This window comes from Nerophis ophidion, linkage group LG29 (genome assembly GCF_033978795.1).
Source record: "Nerophis ophidion isolate RoL-2023_Sa linkage group LG29, RoL_Noph_v1.0, whole genome shotgun sequence".
NCBI classification, from domain to species: Eukaryota; Metazoa; Chordata; class Actinopteri; order Syngnathiformes; family Syngnathidae; genus Nerophis; species Nerophis ophidion.
In genome coordinates this window covers 17,344,225-17,362,547 of record NC_084639.1, presented here as the reverse complement: position 1 = coordinate 17,362,547, position 18,323 = coordinate 17,344,225, and the positions used below count along the sequence as shown (strand labels likewise).

At 34.6% G+C, this 18,323-nt stretch overlaps 1 protein-coding gene across 1 annotated transcript in view; it reads left to right on the top strand.

Moving 5' to 3' along the window:
• Positions 1 to 18,323, top strand: part of afg2a (AFG2 AAA ATPase homolog A) — a 206,153-nt gene that overhangs the window by 38,190 nt on the left and 149,640 nt on the right. The window contains exons 11-12 of the mRNA XM_061891613.1: positions 10,750 to 10,907; positions 13,444 to 13,653. Coding sequence (XP_061747597.1) covers positions 10,750 to 10,907; positions 13,444 to 13,653 — 368 coding nt within the window. The remainder of the gene's footprint in view (positions 1 to 10,749; positions 10,908 to 13,443; positions 13,654 to 18,323) is intronic.

The following is an 18,323-nucleotide window of genomic DNA, read 5'->3' as shown; positions in this document are numbered from 1 at the left end:
TTGGATGATATTTAGTAGTACCATTGGGTAATATGTAGTAGTACCATTGGATAATATGTAGGAGTACCATTGATAATATGTAGTAGTACCATTGGATAATATGTCGTAGTACCATTGGATAATATGTAGTAGTACCATTGGATGATATTTAGTAGTACCATTGGGTAATATGTAGTAGTACCATTGGATAATATGTAGGAGTACCATTGATAATATGTAGTAGTACCATTGGATAATATGTAGTAGTACCATTGGATAATATGTAGTAGTACCATTGGATAATATGTAGTAGTACCATTGGATGATATTTAGTAGTACCATTGGGTAATATGTAGTAGTACCATTGGATAATATGTAGTAGTACCATTGATAATATGTAGTAGTACCATTGGATAATATGTAGTAGTACCATTGGATAATATGTAGTAGTACCATTGGATAATATGTAGTAGTACCATTGGATGATATTTAGTAGTACCATTGGATGATATTTAGTAGTACCATTGGGTAATATGTAGTAGTACCATTGGATAATATGTAGTAGTACCACTGATAATATGTAGTAGTACCATTGGATAATATGTCGTAGTACCATTGGATAATATGTAGTAGTACCATTGATAATATGTAGTAGTACCTTTGGATAATACGTAGTAGTACCATTGGATAATATGTAGTAGTACCATTGGATAATATGTCGTAGTACCATTGGATAATATGTAGTAGTACCATTGGATAATATGTAGTAGTACCATTGGATAATATGTAGTAGTACCATTGATAATATGTAGTAGTACCTTTGGATAATACGTAGTAGTACCATTGGATAATATGTCGTAGTACCATTGGATAATATGTCGTAGTACCATTGGATAATATGTAGTAGTACCATTGGATAATATGTAGTAGTACCATTGGATAATATGTAGTAGTACCATTGGATAATATGTAGTAGTACCATTGGATAATATGTCGTAGTACCATTGGATAATATGTAGTAGTACCATTGGATAATATGTAGTAGTACCATTGGATAATATGTCGTAGTACCATTGGATAATATGTAGTAGTACCATTGGATAATATGTAGTAGTACCATTGGATAATATGTCGTAGTACCATTGGATAATATGTAGTAGTACCATTGGATAATATGTAGTAGTACCATTGATAATATGTAGTAGTACCTTTGGATAATACGTAGTAGTACCATTGGATAACATGTAGTAATACCATTGGATAATATGTAGTAGTACCATTGATAATATGTAGTAGTACCATTGGATAATATGTAGTAGTACCATTGAATAATATATAGTAGTACCATTGGATGAAATGTAGTAATACCATTGGATAATATGTAGTAGTACCATTGTATAATATGTAGTAGTACCATTGGATAATATGTATTAGTACCATTGGATAATATGTCGTAGTACCATTGGATAATATGTAGTAGTACCATTGTATAATATGTAGTAGTACCATTGGATGATATGTAGTAGTACCATTGGATAATATGTAGTAGTACCATTGGATAATATGTAGTAGTACCATTGTATAATATGTAATAGTACCATTGGATAATATGTAGTAGTACCATTGGATGAAATGTAGTAGTACCATTGGATAAAATGTAGTAGTACCATTGGGTAATATATAGTAGTACCATTGGATGAAATGTAGTAGTACCATTGGATAATATGTATTAGTACCATTGGATAATATGTAGTAGTACCATCGGGTAATATATAGTAGTACCATTGGATGAAATGTAGTAGTACTACTGGATGATATGTAGTAGTAGCATTGGATAATATGTAGTAGTACCATTGGGTAATATGTAGTAGTACCATTGGATAATATGTAGTAGTACCATTGGGTAATATGTAGTAGTACCATTGGGTAATATGTAGTAGTACCATTGGGTAATATGTAGTAGTACCATTGATAATATGTAGTAATACCATTGGATAATATGTCGTAGTACCATTGGATTATATGTAGTAGTACCATTGGATAATATGTAGTAGTACCATTGGATAATATGTAGTAGTACCATTGATAATATGTAGTAATACCATTGGATAATATGTAGTAGTACCATTGGGTAATATGTAGTAGTACCATTGGGTAATATGTAGTAGTACCATTGGGTAATATGTAGTAGTACCATTGATAATATGTAGTAATACCATTGGATAATATGTCGTAGTACCATTGGATTATATGTAGTAGTACCATTGGATAATATGTAGTAGTACCATTGATAATATGTAGTAATACCATTGGATAATATGTCGTAGTACCATTGGATTATATGTAGTAGTACCATTGGATAATATGTAGTAGTACCATTGGATAATATGTAGTAGTACCATTGATAATATGTAGTAGTACCTTTGGATAATACATAGTAGTACCATTGGGTAATATGTAGTAGTACCATTGATAATATGTAGTAATACCATTGGATAATATGTCGTAGTACCATTGGATTATATGTAGTAGTACCATTGGATAATATGTAGTAGTACCATTGGATAATATGTAGTAGTACCATTGGGTAATATGTCGTAGTACCATTGGAAAATATGTAGTAGTATCATTGGATAATATGTAGTAGTCCCATTGGATAATATGTATTAGTACCATTGGATAATATGTAGTAGTACCATTGGATAATGTGTAGTAGTACCATTGGGTAATATGTAGTAGTACCATTGGATAATATGTAGTAGTACCCTTTGGATAATATGTAGTAGTGTTATTGGATAATATGTAGTGGTACCATTGGATAATAGGTAGTAGTACCTTTTGGATAATATGTAGTAGTATTATTGGATAATATGTAGTAGTACCATTGGATAATATGTAGTAGTATTATTGGATAATATGTAGTAGTACCATTGATAATATGTAGTAGTACCATTGGATAAAATGTAGTAGTACCATTGATAATATGTAGTAGTACCATTGGATAGTATGTAGTAGTACCATTGGATAATATGTAGTAGTACCATTGTATAATATGTAGTAGTACCATCGGGTAATATATAGTAGTACCATTGGATGAAATGTAGTAGTACTACTGGATGATATGTAGTAGCACCATTGGATAATATGTAGTAGTACCATTGGGTAATATGTAGTAGTACCATTGGGTAATATGTAGTAGTACCATTGGGTAATATGTAGTAGTACCATTGGATAATATGTAGTAGTACCATTGGGTAATATGTAGTAGTACCATTGGATAAAATGTAGTAGTACCATTGGATAATATGTAGTAGTACCATTGGGTAATATGTAGTAGTACCATTGGATAATATGTAGTAGTACCATTGGATAATATGTAGTAGTACCATTGGGTAATATGTAGTAGTACCATTGGATGATATGTAGAAGTACCATTGGATAATATGTAGTAGTACCATTGGATAATATGTCGTATTACCATTGGATAATATGTAGTAGTACCATTGGATAATATGTAGTAGTACCATTGGATAATATGTAGTAGTACCATTGGATAATATGTAGTAGTACCATTGGATAATATGTAGTAGTACCATTGGGTAATATGTAGTAGTACCATTGGATAATATGTAGTAGTACCCTTTGGATAATATGTGGTAGTATTATTGGATAATATGTAGTAGTACCATTGGATAATAGGTAGTAGTACCTTTTGGATAATATGTAGTAGTATTATTGGATAATATGTAGTAGTACCATTGGATAATATGTAGTAGTACCATTGGATAATATGTAGTAGTACCATTGGATAATATGTAGTAGTACCATTGGATAATATGCAGTAGTACCATTGGATAACATATAGTAGTACCATTGGGTGATATGTAGTAGTACCATTGGATAACATATAGTAGTACCACTGGGTAATATGTAGTAGTACCATTGGATAACATATAGTAGTACCATTGGGTAATATGTAGTAGTACCATTGGATAACATATAGTAGTACCATTGGATAATATGTAGTAGTACCATTGGATAATATGTAGTAGTACCATTGTATTATATGTAGTAGTACCATTGGGTAATATGTAGTAGTACCCTTGGATAATATGTAGTAGTACCATTGGGTAATATGTAGTAGTACCATTGGGTAATATGTAGTAGTACCATTGGGTAATATGTAGTAGTACCATTGGATAATATGTAGTAGTACCATTGGGTAATATGTAGTAGTACCATTGGATAAAATGTAGTAGTACCATTGGATGAAATGTAGTAGTACCATTGGATAAAATGTAGTAGTACCATTGGGTAATATATAGTAGTACCATTGGATGAAATGTAGTAATACCATTGGATAATATGTATTAGTACCATTGGATAATATGTATTAGTACCATTGGATAATATGTAGTAGTACCATCGGGTAATATATAGTAGTATCATTGGATGAAATGTAGTAGTACTACTGGATGATATGTAGTAGTACCATTGGATAATATGTAGTAGTACCATTGGGTAATATGTAGTAGTACCATTGGATAATATGTAGTAGTACAATTGGGTAATATGTAGTAGTACCATTGGATAAAATGTAGTAGTACCATTGGATAATATGTAGTAATACCATTGGATAATATGTAGTAGTACCATTGGATAATATGTAGTAGTACCATTGGATAATATGTAGTAGTACTATTGGGTAAAATGAAGTAATACCATTGGATAATATGTAGTAGTACCATTCAATAATATGTAGTAGTACCATTGGATAATATGTCGTAGTACCATTGGATAATATGTAGTAGGACCATTGGATAATATGTAGTAGTACCATTGGATAATATGTAGTAGTACCATTGGATAATATGTAGTAGTACCATTGGATAATATGTCGTAGTACCATTGGATAATATGTAGTAGTACCATTGGATAATATGTAGTAGTACCATTGGGTAATATGTAGTAGTACCATTGGGTAATATGTGGTAGTACCATTGGATAATATGTAGTAGTACCATTGGATGATATTTAGTAGTACCATTGGGTAATATGTAGTAGTACCATTGGATAAAATGTAGTAGTACCATTGGATGAAATGTAGTAGTACCATTGGATAAAATGTAGTAGTACCATTGGGTAATATATAGTAGTACCATTGGATGAAATGTAGTAATACCATTGGATAATATGTATTAGTACCATTGGATAATATGTAGTAGTACCATCGGGTAATATATAGTAGTATCATTGGATGAAATGTAGTAGTACTACTGGATGATATGTAGTAGTACCATTGGATGATATGTAGTAGTACCATTGGATAATATGTAGTAGTACCATTGGGTAATATGTAGTAGTCCCATTGGATAATATGTAGTAGTACAATTGGGTAATATGTAGTAGTACCATTGGATAAAATGTAGTAGTACCATTGGATAATATGTAGTAATACCATTGGATAATATGTAGTAGTACCATTGGATAATATGTAGTAGTACTATTGGGTAAAATGAAGTAATACCATTGGATAATATGTAGTAGTACCATTCAATAATATGTAGTAGTACCATTGGATAATATGTAGTAGTACCATTGGATAATATGTAGTAGTACCATTGGATAATATGTAGTATTACCATTGGATAATATGTAGTAGTACCATTGGATAATATGTAGTAGTACCATTGGATAATATGTAGTAGTACCATCGGGTAATATATAGTAGTATCATTGGATGAAATGTAGTAGTACTACTGGATGATATGTAGTAGTACCATTGGATAATATGTAGTAGTACCATTGGGTAATATGTAGTAGTACCATTGGATAATATGTAGTAGTACAATTGGGTAATATGTAGTAGTACCATTGGATAAAATGTAGTAGTACCATTGGATAATATGTAGTAATACCATTGGATAATATGTAGTAGTACCATTGGATAATATGTAGTAGTACCATTGGATAATATGTAGTAGTACTATTGGGTAAAATGAAGTAATACCATTGGATAATATGTAGTAGTACCATTCAATAATATGTAGTAGTACCATTGGATAATATGTCGTAGTACCATTGGATAATATGTAGTAGGACCATTGGATAATATGTAGTAGGACCATTGGATAATATGTAGTAGTACCATTGGATAATATGTAGTAGTACCATTGGATAATATGTAGTAGTACCATTGGATAATATGTCGTAGTACCATTGGATAATATGTAGTAGTACCATTGGGTAATATGTAGTAGTACCATTGGGTAATATGTGGTAGTACCATTGGATAATATGTAGTAGTACCATTGGATGATATTTAGTAGTACCATTGGGTAATATGTAGTAGTACCATTGGATGAAATGTAGTAGTACTACTGGATGATATGTAGTAGTACCATTGGATAATATGTAGTAGTAAGGATAATATGTAGTAGTACCATTGGATAATATGTAGTAGTACTATTGGGTAAAATGAAGTAATACCATTGGATAATATGTAGTAGTACCATTCAATAATATGTAGTAGTACCATTGGATAATATGTCGTAGTACCATTGGATAATATGTAGTAGGACCATTGGATAATATGTAGTAGTACCATTGGATAATATGTAGTAGTACCATTGGATAATATGTAGTAGTACCATTGGATAATATGTCGTAGTACCATTGGATAATATGTAGTAGTACCATTGGATAATATGTAGTAGTACCATTGGATAATATGTAGTAGTACCATTGGGTAATATGTAGTAGTACCATTGGGTAATATGTGGTAGTACCATTGGATAATATGTAGTAGTACCATTGGATGATATTTAGTAGTACCATTGGGTAATATGTAGTAGTACCATTGGATAATATGTAGTAGTACCATTGGATAAAATGTAGTAGTACTACTGGATAAAATGTAGTAGTACTACTGGATAATATGTAGTAGTACTACTGGATAATGTGTAGTAGTACCATTGGATAATATGTAGTAGTACCATTGGATAATATGTAGTAGTACCATTGGGTAATATGTAGTAGTACCATTGGGTAATATGTAGTAGTACCATTGGATAATATGTAGTAGTACCATTGGATGATATGTAGTAGTACCATTGGATGATATGTAGTAGTACCATTGGGTAATAAGTAGTAGTACCATTGGGTAATATGTGGTAGTACCATTGGGTAATATGTGGTAGTACCATTGGGTAATATGTAGTAGTACCATTGGATAATATTTAGTAGTACCATTGGATAAAATGTAGTAGTACTACTGGATAATATGTAGTAGTACTACTGGATAATATGTAGTAGTACCATTGGATAATATGTAGTAGTACCATTGGGTAATATGTAGTAGTACCATTGGATGATATGTAGTAGTACCATTGGATAATATTTAGTAGTACCTTTACTACTTTAGTCATAATTTTTGCGCAGAAGAAACTTCTCTTTGACATAAGCGCCAGACTTTTTTTTAGATGGTTGTCTGTTAACATGCTAACATTAGCAGACTGAATTTCTTTTGTAGCTATTTTTTCCCGGTATACACCTCAGTCATATTTTGCTACCTGACACACATTACAGTTAGCATTTTAGCCAACATTAGCCTGCTAGCTTTTGTTTTAGCTAATGTATAAATACAGTACCAAATATTTCCACCGCCGTGTCATATATTTATTCGCTACAGGTGGGATGGACGCCCAAGTTGTAGCTTTTATTAGCCGACCATGCTCTGGAGGGGCTGAGGCCGCCGCGGTCTGGTGGCAGGTGGTTGGTGCTTTTTATTATGATGATGATGCAAACTTTGAGGCTATGCACAGTCAGCATGTTTGCCGCAGGTGGGATGGACGCCCGAGCTCCAGCTTGTTATTTGTAGCTTTTATTAGCCGACCATGCTCCGGAGGGGCTGAGGCCGCCGCGGTCTGGTGGCAGGTGGTTGGTGCTTTGGGGTTAGCGCACATGGTGCCGCTCACCCCAACTTCCTTCCTTCCTTCCACATTCCCGCCTGCCAGATGATTTTTGTGCTTACTCAGCAGCCTGGCCGCACAGTATTTCCTCTGATCCGGTCACGTGCTAGCGTGCTAACATACAATATAAGCTAAAAAAAAGCACATTGTTATCCTAAAAGTCCTGTTTTTTGATAGTTTGCGCCATCTTTCCAAGTATGCTAACATCTCATATATGTTCCATGTCAGCTGTTCGGCTAATTTTGTATGATTACACTTAAAAATTACGAATTTTAGTAATTGGCGCTATCTTAAACGTACTGTGTTGTCATGCTACCGTTACCGTGCTAACATTTTATCGCAGCTTTTTAGTTAAATGTTTATATTTTAACCTAAAAAATCATGGCAGTATGCTAACGTCTCTTATATTAACATGCAAATGTTAGCATGCTAACCTTTTATGATATAATTTTTAGCTATTTTTATATGTTCATACCTCAAAATCATGGTTTTGATACTTGGCGCCATCTTGGAAGTATGTTAACGTCTCCTACATTAGCATGCTAACATTAGCATTCTGTTGTTTTATGCCATCTATTCAGCTAATTTGAATGCTTACACCTAAAAATAGTGCATTTTAATACTTGGCACTTCAGCACGTTTTATGCTGGTTTTTCTACAAATTTTATATGTTCATACCGCAAAACCATATGTTAGCATGATAACGTTTTATGCTAATGTTTTATGCCAGCTTTTCAGCTAATTTTGTATGCTAACGCCTAAACATTGTCCATTTTAATACTTGGCGCTATGTTAGAAATACGCTAATTTGTCTAATGTCATCATGCAACTGTTAGCATGCTAAGTTTTTATGCTAGCTTTTTATCCAATTTTGTATGCTAACACCTAAAAATAGTGCTTTTTAACACTTGGCGCTATGTTAGAAATACGCTAACTTGTCCTATGTCATCATGTTAACGTTTTATGCTATCTTTAGCTAATGTTTTATCCTAAAAATCATGTTTTTTGACACTTGGCGCCATCTTGGAAGTATGCTAACGTCTCTTATATTAGCATACTAATGTTAGCATGCCAATGTTTTATGCCAACTTTTTGATTAATTTTGTATGCTAACACCTATAAGTAGTGCATTTCAATACTTGGAGCTATGTTAGAAATATGCTAACTGGTCTTATGTCATCATGCTACAGTTAGCATGCTAACATTTTATGCTAACTTTTTATCAAATTTTGTATGTTTATACCTAAAAATCATCGATTTTGATACTTGGTGCTATCTTAGACGTATGCTAACGTCTCTTATATTAGCATGCTAATGTTAGCCTGCCAATGTTTTGTGCCAGCTGTTTGGCTAATTTTGTATGCTAACACCTATAAGTAGCGCATTTTAATACTTGGAGCTATGTTAGAAATATGCCAACTTGTCTTATGTCATCATGCTACTGTTAGCATGCTAACTTTTTTTTAGCTAAATATATATGTTTACACCTAAAATTCATAGATTTTGATACTTGGTGCCATCTTAGAAGTATGCTAACGTCTCTTATATTAGCATGCTAATGTTAGCATGCCAATGTTGGGCTAATTTTGTATGGTAACACCTATAAGTAGTGCATTTTAATACTTGGAGCTATGTTAGCAATATGCTAACTTGTCTTATGTCATCATGCTACTGTTAGCATGCTAACTTTTTTTTAGCTAAATGTATATGTTTACACCTAAAAATCATAGATTTTGATACTTGGTGCCATCTTAGAAGTATGCTAACATCTCTTATATTAGCATGCTAATGTTAGCATGCCAATGTTTGGCTAATTTTGTATGCTAACACCTATTAGTAGTGCATTTTAATACTTGGAGCTATGTTAGAAATATGCTAACTTTTCTTATGTCATCATGCTACTGTTAGCATGCTAACTTTTTTTAGCTAAATGTATATGTTTACACCTAAAAATCATAGATTATGATACTTGGTGCCATCATAGAAGTATGCTAACGTCTCTTATATTAGCATGCTAATGTTAGCATGCCAATGTTTTATGCCAGCTGTTTGGCTAATTTTGTATGCTAACACCTATAAGTAGTGCATTTTAATACTTGGAGCTATGTTAGAAATATGCTAACTTGTCTTATGTCATCATGCTATGGTTAGCATGCTAACATTTTATGCTAATTTATCATCAAATTTTGTATGTTTATACCTGAAAATCATCGATTTTGATACTTGGTGCCATCTTAGAAGTATGCTAACGTCTCTCATATTAGCATGCTAATGTTAGCAAGCCAATGTTTGGCAAATTTTGTATGCTAACACCTACAAGTAGTGCATTTTAATACTTGGAGCTATGTTAGAAATATGCTAACTTTTCTTATGTCATCATGCTACTGTTAGCATGCTAAATTTTTTTAGCTAAATGTATATGTTTACACCTAAAAATCATAGATTTTGATACTTGGTGCTATCTTAGAAGTATGTTAACGTCTCTTATATTAGCATGCTAATGTTAGCATGCCAATGTTTGGCTAATTTTGTATGCTAACACCTATAAGTAGTGCATTTTAATACTTGGAGCTATGTTAGAAGTATGCTAACTTGTCCAATGTCATCATGCTAGCATTAGCATGCTAACTTTACACCTAAAAATCATTGTTTTTGATACTTGGTGCCATTTGGGAAGTATGCTAACGTCTCTTATGCTACTTTTCTAACTAATTGTAGATGTTTAAAGCCTAAAATAATGGATTTGGTTTCCGGTGTGTCGACTGATCTGTAAATTGACCCTGCACTGTGTCCCCCGCAGGTCTGCAGGCGCTGAGGCGGGCAGTGGGCGGGGCAGTGGGCGGGGCGACAGACCAGAAGCTGCTGGGGGAGGTGAGGGTCAGCCTGGAGGACCTCCAGTGGGCCATGGGGCAGGTCAAGCCCAGCGCCATGCGGGAGGTCGCCATCGACGTGCCCAAGGTACTCAAACATCTTCTCTGGTGGACATCGTCACCTCCTTATCATCGATACAGGAGTGATTAGGCCGATACCATACCATGTTTTTCCTTGGTCTAATTTCACTCAAACCTTTTCTAACTTTCCACACTACTGAATTAGACAAGTCCGAATGACATCTGCTGATATTGTATCAGATCATAACCCGTATCGGCCCTTGTTCAAGGCTCCAATGTTGAAATCATGTCAGAAGTAAAAAAAATGTCAGGTTTTGGTACTTGACACATGCTAACTGTTAGCTTGCTAGCTTTATAGCCCTAAGTTACTTCATGCATGCTAACTGTTAGCATGTTAGCTTTTAGCTAATTTTGCAAGTATACATGCACCTTACAGTCTATATTGTGTTACTATATGCGTGTTTACTGTTAGCATGTTAGCTTTTATAGCTAATTTTGCAGGTATACAAACACCTTAGAGTCAATATTGCTAACTGTTAGCTTGCTAGCTTTATAGCCCTAAGTTACTTTATGCATGCTAACTGTTAGCATGTTTGCTTTTAGCTAATTTTGCAAGTATACATGCACCTTACAGTCTATATTGTGTTACTTTATGCGTGTTTACTGTTAGCATGTTAGCTTTTATAGCTAATTTTGCAGGTATACAAACACCTTAGAGTCAATATTACTAACTGTGAGCTTGCTAGCTTTATAGCCCTAAGTTACTTTGTGCTTGCTAACTGTTAGCATGTTAGCTTTTAGCTAATTTTGCAGGTATACATACACCTTACAGTCAATATTGTGTTACTTTATGCGTGTTTACTGTTAGCATGTTAGCTTTTAGCTCATTTTACAGGTATACAAACACCTTAGAGTCAGTATTGCCAACTGTTAGCATGTTAGCTTTTTGGCAAATGTTTGCAAGTATACATGCACCTTACAGTCAATATTGTGTTACTTGATGCATGCCATCTGAGATGAGCTCGGGGCCCATTTCTGGGTGTTGTTGATAAATGCCTGTGGCTTTGCAAAGTAGACTTTTAACTTTCGCTTACAGATGTAGCCACCAACTGTAGTTACTGACAGTGGTTTTCTGAAGTGTTCCTGAGCCCCTGTGGTGATATCCTTTACACACTGATGTCGGTTTTTGATGCGGTACCACCTAAAGAATCCAATGTCCGTAATATCACGGCCTACGTGCATTGTTAGCTTTTAGCTAATTTGGCAGGTATACATGCACCTTAAAGTGTATATTGTGTTATTTTATGCATGTTTACTGGTAGCATGTTAGCTTTTTAGCTAATTTTGCAGGTATACAAACACCTTAGAGTCAATATTGCTAACTGTTAGCATGTTAACTGTCAGCATGTTAGCTTTTTGGCAAATTTTGCAGGTATACACGCACCTTACAGTCAATATTGTGTTACTTGATGTGTGTTTACTGTTAGCATGTTAGCTTTTTAGCTAATTTTGCAGGTATACAAACACCTTAGAGTCAATATTGCTAACTGTTAGCATGTTAACTGTCAGCATGTTAGCTTTTTGGCAACTGTTTGCAAGTATACATGCACCTTACAGTCAATATTGTGTTACTTGATGTGTGTTTACTGCTAGCATGTTAGCTTTTATAGCTAATTTTGCAGGTTTACAAACACCTTAGAGTCAATATTGCTAACTGTTAGCATGTTAGCTTTTTGGCAAATGTTTGCAAGTATACATGCACCTTACAGTCAATATTGTGTTACTTGATGCATGCCACCTGAGATGAGCTGGGGGCCCAGTGAAGCCGGTGGCATTTCTGGGTGTTGTTGATAAATGCCTGTGGCTTTGCAAAGTAGACTTATAACTTTCGCTTACAGATGTAGCGACCAACTGTAGTTACTGACAGTGGTTTTCTGAAGTGTTCCTGAGCCCCTGTGGTGATATCCTTTACACACTGATGTCGGTTTTTGATGCGGTACCACCTAAAGAATCCAATGTCCGTAATATCACGGCCTACGTGCATTGTTAGCTTTTAGCTAATTTGGCAGGTATACATGCACCTTAAAGTGTATATTGTGTTATTTTATGCATGTTTACTGTTAGCATGTTAGCTTTTTAGCTAATTTTGCAGGTATACAAACACTTTAGAGTCAATATTGCTAACTGTTAGCATGTTAGCTTTTTGGCAAATGTTTGCAAGTATACATGCACCTTACAGTCAATATTGTGTTACTTGATGCATGCCATCTGAGATGAGCTCAGGGCTAATTTCTGGGTGTTGTTGATAAATGGGTTTGGCTTTGCATAGCAGAGCTTTAACTTGCACTTACAGATGTAGCGACCAACTGTAGTTATTGACAGTGGTTTTCTGAAGTGTTCCTGAGCCCCTGTGGTGATATCCTTTACACACTGATGTCGGTTTTTGATGCAGTACCGCCTGAGGGATCAAAGGTCCGTTATATCACGGCTTACGCGCATTGTTAGCTTTTAGCTAATTTGGCAGGAATGTTAATAGGCCAAGTGGTCACATGTGGTCCAGTGGACCCGGTCTAAAGCGGCCCCTCCCCCTCGCCCCCCTCCAGGTGCGCTGGGGCGACGTGGGCGGCATGGAGGACGTGAAGCTGAAGCTGAGGCAGGCGGTGGAGTGGCCCCTGAGGCACCCGGAGGCCTTCGCCCGCATGGGCATCCAGCCGCCCAAGGGGGTCCTGCTGTACGGGCCCCCCGGCTGCTCCAAGACCATGGTCGCCAAGGCCCTGGCCAACGAGAGCGGACTCAACTTCCTGGCTATCAAAGTACGTTGACTTCCGCATTGTTTTGTCGTCTTTGTGCGCCGTCTATCGTGGATTATGCTACACGTCCATGTTCGTCTTCTTTACCCAGAAACTAGGGCCGGTTTTTGATCGGACCAGGTCTGGGGTACCAATATTATGCTCCGTGCTGCTGAATGAGTCCAAATATTTAGCAAAATGAGCTAAAATGACAACATAATGTCGGTGCGGGTTCATATTTTGCCTGGTGGCTCACTAAAAGCGTGAAGAAGGCTGCAGCAGTCTGATACGTGGGACGGAGAACGGTACAAACACTTCAGTCCCACGCAGGATTCTCACAGGAATGAGGCAAACGTACAGTCTTTGCTACTGTAATAATGCAAGTTTTGTTTTCCTTTCTTCAAACACAGTGTTACTATTCAAATTGAGGCCAAAAATAGGATTTTTACTTGTTAGATCAAACCTCTGCCTTGTTTTTAATGAATACTTAGGTCTAGACTTAAACTTAGACTTCCTTAATATTGTCATACGAATTTGAACTTTAAAGTCTACTACACTACTGTATTTAATGTTGTCATGATGGTGGTACTTAATGAATACTTAGGTCTACTACACTACTGTATTTAATGTTGTCATGATGGTGGTACTTAATGAATACTTAGGTGTACTACACTACTGTATTTAATGTTGTCATGATGTTGGTACTTAATGAATACTTAGGTCTACTACACTACTGTATTTAATGTTGTCATGATGGTGGTACTTAATGAATACTCAGGTCTACTACACTACTGTATTTAATGTTGTCATGATGGTGGTACTTAATGAATACTTAAGTCTACTACACTACTGTATTTAATGTTGTCATGATGGTGGTACTTAATGAATACTTAGGTCTACTACACTACTGTATTTAATGTTGTCATGATGGTGGTACTTGATGAATACTTAGGTCTACTACACTACTGTATTTAATGTTGTCATGATGGTGGTACTTAATGAATACTTAGGTCTACTACACTACTGTATTTAATGTTGTCATGATGGTGGTACTTAATGAATACTCAGGTCTACTACACTACTGTATTTAATGTTGTCATCATGGTGGTACTTAATGAATACTTAGGTCTACTACACTACTGTATTTAATGTTGTCATTATGGTGGTACTTAATGAATACTGAGGTCTACTACACTACTGTATTTAATGTTGTCATTATGGTGGTACTTAATGAATACTTAGGTCTACTACACTACTGTATTTAATGTTGTCATTATGGTGGTACTTAATGAATACTTAGGTCTACTACACTACTGTATTTAATGTTGTCATGATGGTGGTACTTGATGAATACTTAGGTCTACTACACTACTGTATTTAATGTCATTATGGTGGTACTTAATGAATACTTAGGTCTACTACACTACTGTATTTAATGTTGTTATTATGGTGGTACTTAATGAATACTTGGGTCTACTACACTACTGTATTTAATGTTGTCATGATGGTGGTACTTAATGACTACCTAGGTCTACTACACTACTGTATTTAATGTTGTCATGATGGTGGTACTTAATGAATACTTAGGTCTACTACACTACTGTATTTAATGTTGTCATGATGTTGGTACTTAATGAATACTTAGGTCTACTACACTACTGTATTTAATGTTGTCATGATGGTGGTACTTAATGAATACTCAGGTCTACTACACTACTGTATTTAATGTTGTCATGATGGTGGTACTTAATGAATACTTAGGTCTACTACACTACTGTATTTAATGTTGTCATGATGGTGGTACTTGATGAATACTTAGGTGTACTACACTACTGTATTTAATGTTGTCATGATGGTGGTACTTAATGAATACTTAGGTCTACTACACTACTGTATTTAATGTTGTCATGATGGTGGTACTTAATGAATACTCAGGTCTACTACACTACTGTATTTAATGTTGTCATCATGGTGGTACTTAATGAATACTTAGGTCTACTACACTACTGTATTTAATGTTGTCATGATGGTGGTACTTAATGAATACTGAGGTCTACTACACTACTGTATTTAATGTTGTCATTATGGTGGTACTTAATGAATACTTAGGTCTACTACACTACTGTATTTAATGTTGTCATTATGGTGGTACTTAATGACTACCTAGGTCTACTACACTACTGTATTTAATGTTGTCATGATGGTGGTACTTAATGAATACTTAGGTCTACTACACTACTGTATTTAATGTTGTCATTATGGTGGTACTTGATGAATACTTAGGTCTACTACACTACTGTATTTAATGTTGTCATGATGATGGTACTTAATGAATACTTAGGTCTACTACACTACTGTATTTATTGTTGTCATCATGGTGGTACTTAATGAATACTTAGGTCTACTACACTACTGTATTTAATGTTGTCATTATGGTGGTACTTAATGACTACTTAGGTCTACTACACTACTGTATTTAATGTTGTCATGATGGTGGTACTTAATGAATACTTAGGTCTACTACACTACTGTATTTAATGTTGTTATTATGGTGGTACTTAATGAATACTTGGGTCTACTACACTACTGTATTTAATGTTGTCATTATGGTGGTACTTAATGAATACTTAGGTCTACTACACTACTGTATTTAATGTTGTCATTATGGTGGTACTTGATGAATACTTAGGTCTACTACACTACTGTATTTAATGTTGTCATGATGGTGGTACTTAATGAATACTTAGGTGTACTACACTACTGTATTTAATGTTGTCATGATGGTGGTTACTTAATGAATACTTAGGTCTACTACAGTACTGTATTTAATGTTGTCATTATGGTGGTACTTAATGAATACTTAGGTCTACAACACTACTGTATTTAATGTCATTATGGTGGTACTTAATGAATACTTAGGTCTACTACACTACTGTATTTAATGTCATTATGGTGGTACTTAATGCATACTTAGGTCTACTACACTACTGTATTTAATGTTGTCATTATGGTGGTACTTAATGAATACTTAGGTCTACTACACTACTGTATTTAATGTCATTATGGTGGTACTTAATGAATACTTAGGTCTACTACACTACTGTATTTAATGTTGTCATTATGGTGGTACTTAATGAATACTTAGGTGTACTACACTACTGTATTTAATGTTGTCATTATGGTGGTACTTAATGAATACTTAGGTCTACTACACTACTGTATTTAATGTTGTCATTATGGTGGTACTTGATGAATACTTAGGTCTACTACACTACTGTATTTAATGTTGTCATTATGGTGGTACTTAATGAATACTTAGGTCTACTACACTAGTGTATTTAATGTTGTCATGATGGTGGTACTTAATGAATACTTAGGTCTACTACACTACTGTATTTAATGTTGTCATGATGGTGGTACTTAATGAATACTTAGGTGTACTACACTACTGTATTTAATGTTGTCATGATGGTGGTACTTAATGAATACTTAGGTCTACTACACTACTGTATTTAATGTTGTCATGATGGTGGTACTTAATGAATACTCAGGTCTACTACACTACTGTATTTAATGTTGTCATCATGGTGGTACTTAATGAATACTTAGGTCTACTACACTACTGTATTTAATGTTGTCATTATGGTGGTACTTAATGAATACTGAGGTCTACTACACTACTGTATTTAATGTCATTATGGTGGTACTTAATGCATACTTAGGTCTACTACACTACTGTATTTAATGTTGTCATTATGGTGGTACTTAATGAATACTTAGGTCTACTACACTACTGTATTTAATGTCATTATGGTGGTACTTAATGAATACTTAGGTCTACTACACTACTGTATTTAATGTTGTCATTATGGTGGTACTTAATGAATACTTAGGTGTACTACACTACTGTATTTAATGTTGTCATTATGGTGGTACTTAATGAATACTTAGGTCTACTACACTACTGTATTTAATGTTGTCATTATGGTGGTACTTGATGAATACTTAGGTCTACTACACTACTGTATTTAATGTTGTCATTATGGTGGTACTTAATGAATACTTAGGTCTACTACACTAGTGTATTTAATGTTGTCATGATGGTGGTACTTAATGAATACTTAGGTCTACTACACTACTGTATTTAATGTTGTCATGATGGTGGTACTTAATGAATACTTAGGTGTACTACACTACTGTATTTAATGTTGTCATGATGGTGGTACTTAATGAATACTTAGGTCTACTACACTACTGTATTTAATGTTGTCATGATGGTGGTACTTAATGAATACTCAGGTCTACTACACTACTGTATTTAATGTTGTCATCATGGTGGTACTTAATGAATACTTAGGTCTACTACACTACTGTATTTAATGTTGTCATTATGGTGGTACTTAATGAATACTGAGGTCTACTACACTACTGTATTTAATGTTGTCATTATGGTGGTACTTAATGAATACTTAGGTCTACTACACTACTGTATTTAATGTTGTCATTATGGTGGTACTTAATGACTACTTAGGTCTACTACACTACTGTATTTAATGTTGTCATGATGGTGGTACTTAATGAATACTTAGGTCTACTACACTACTCTATTTAATGTTGTCATGGTGGTACTTAATGAATACTTAGGTCTACTACACTACTGTATTTAATGTTGTCATGATGATGGTACTTAATGA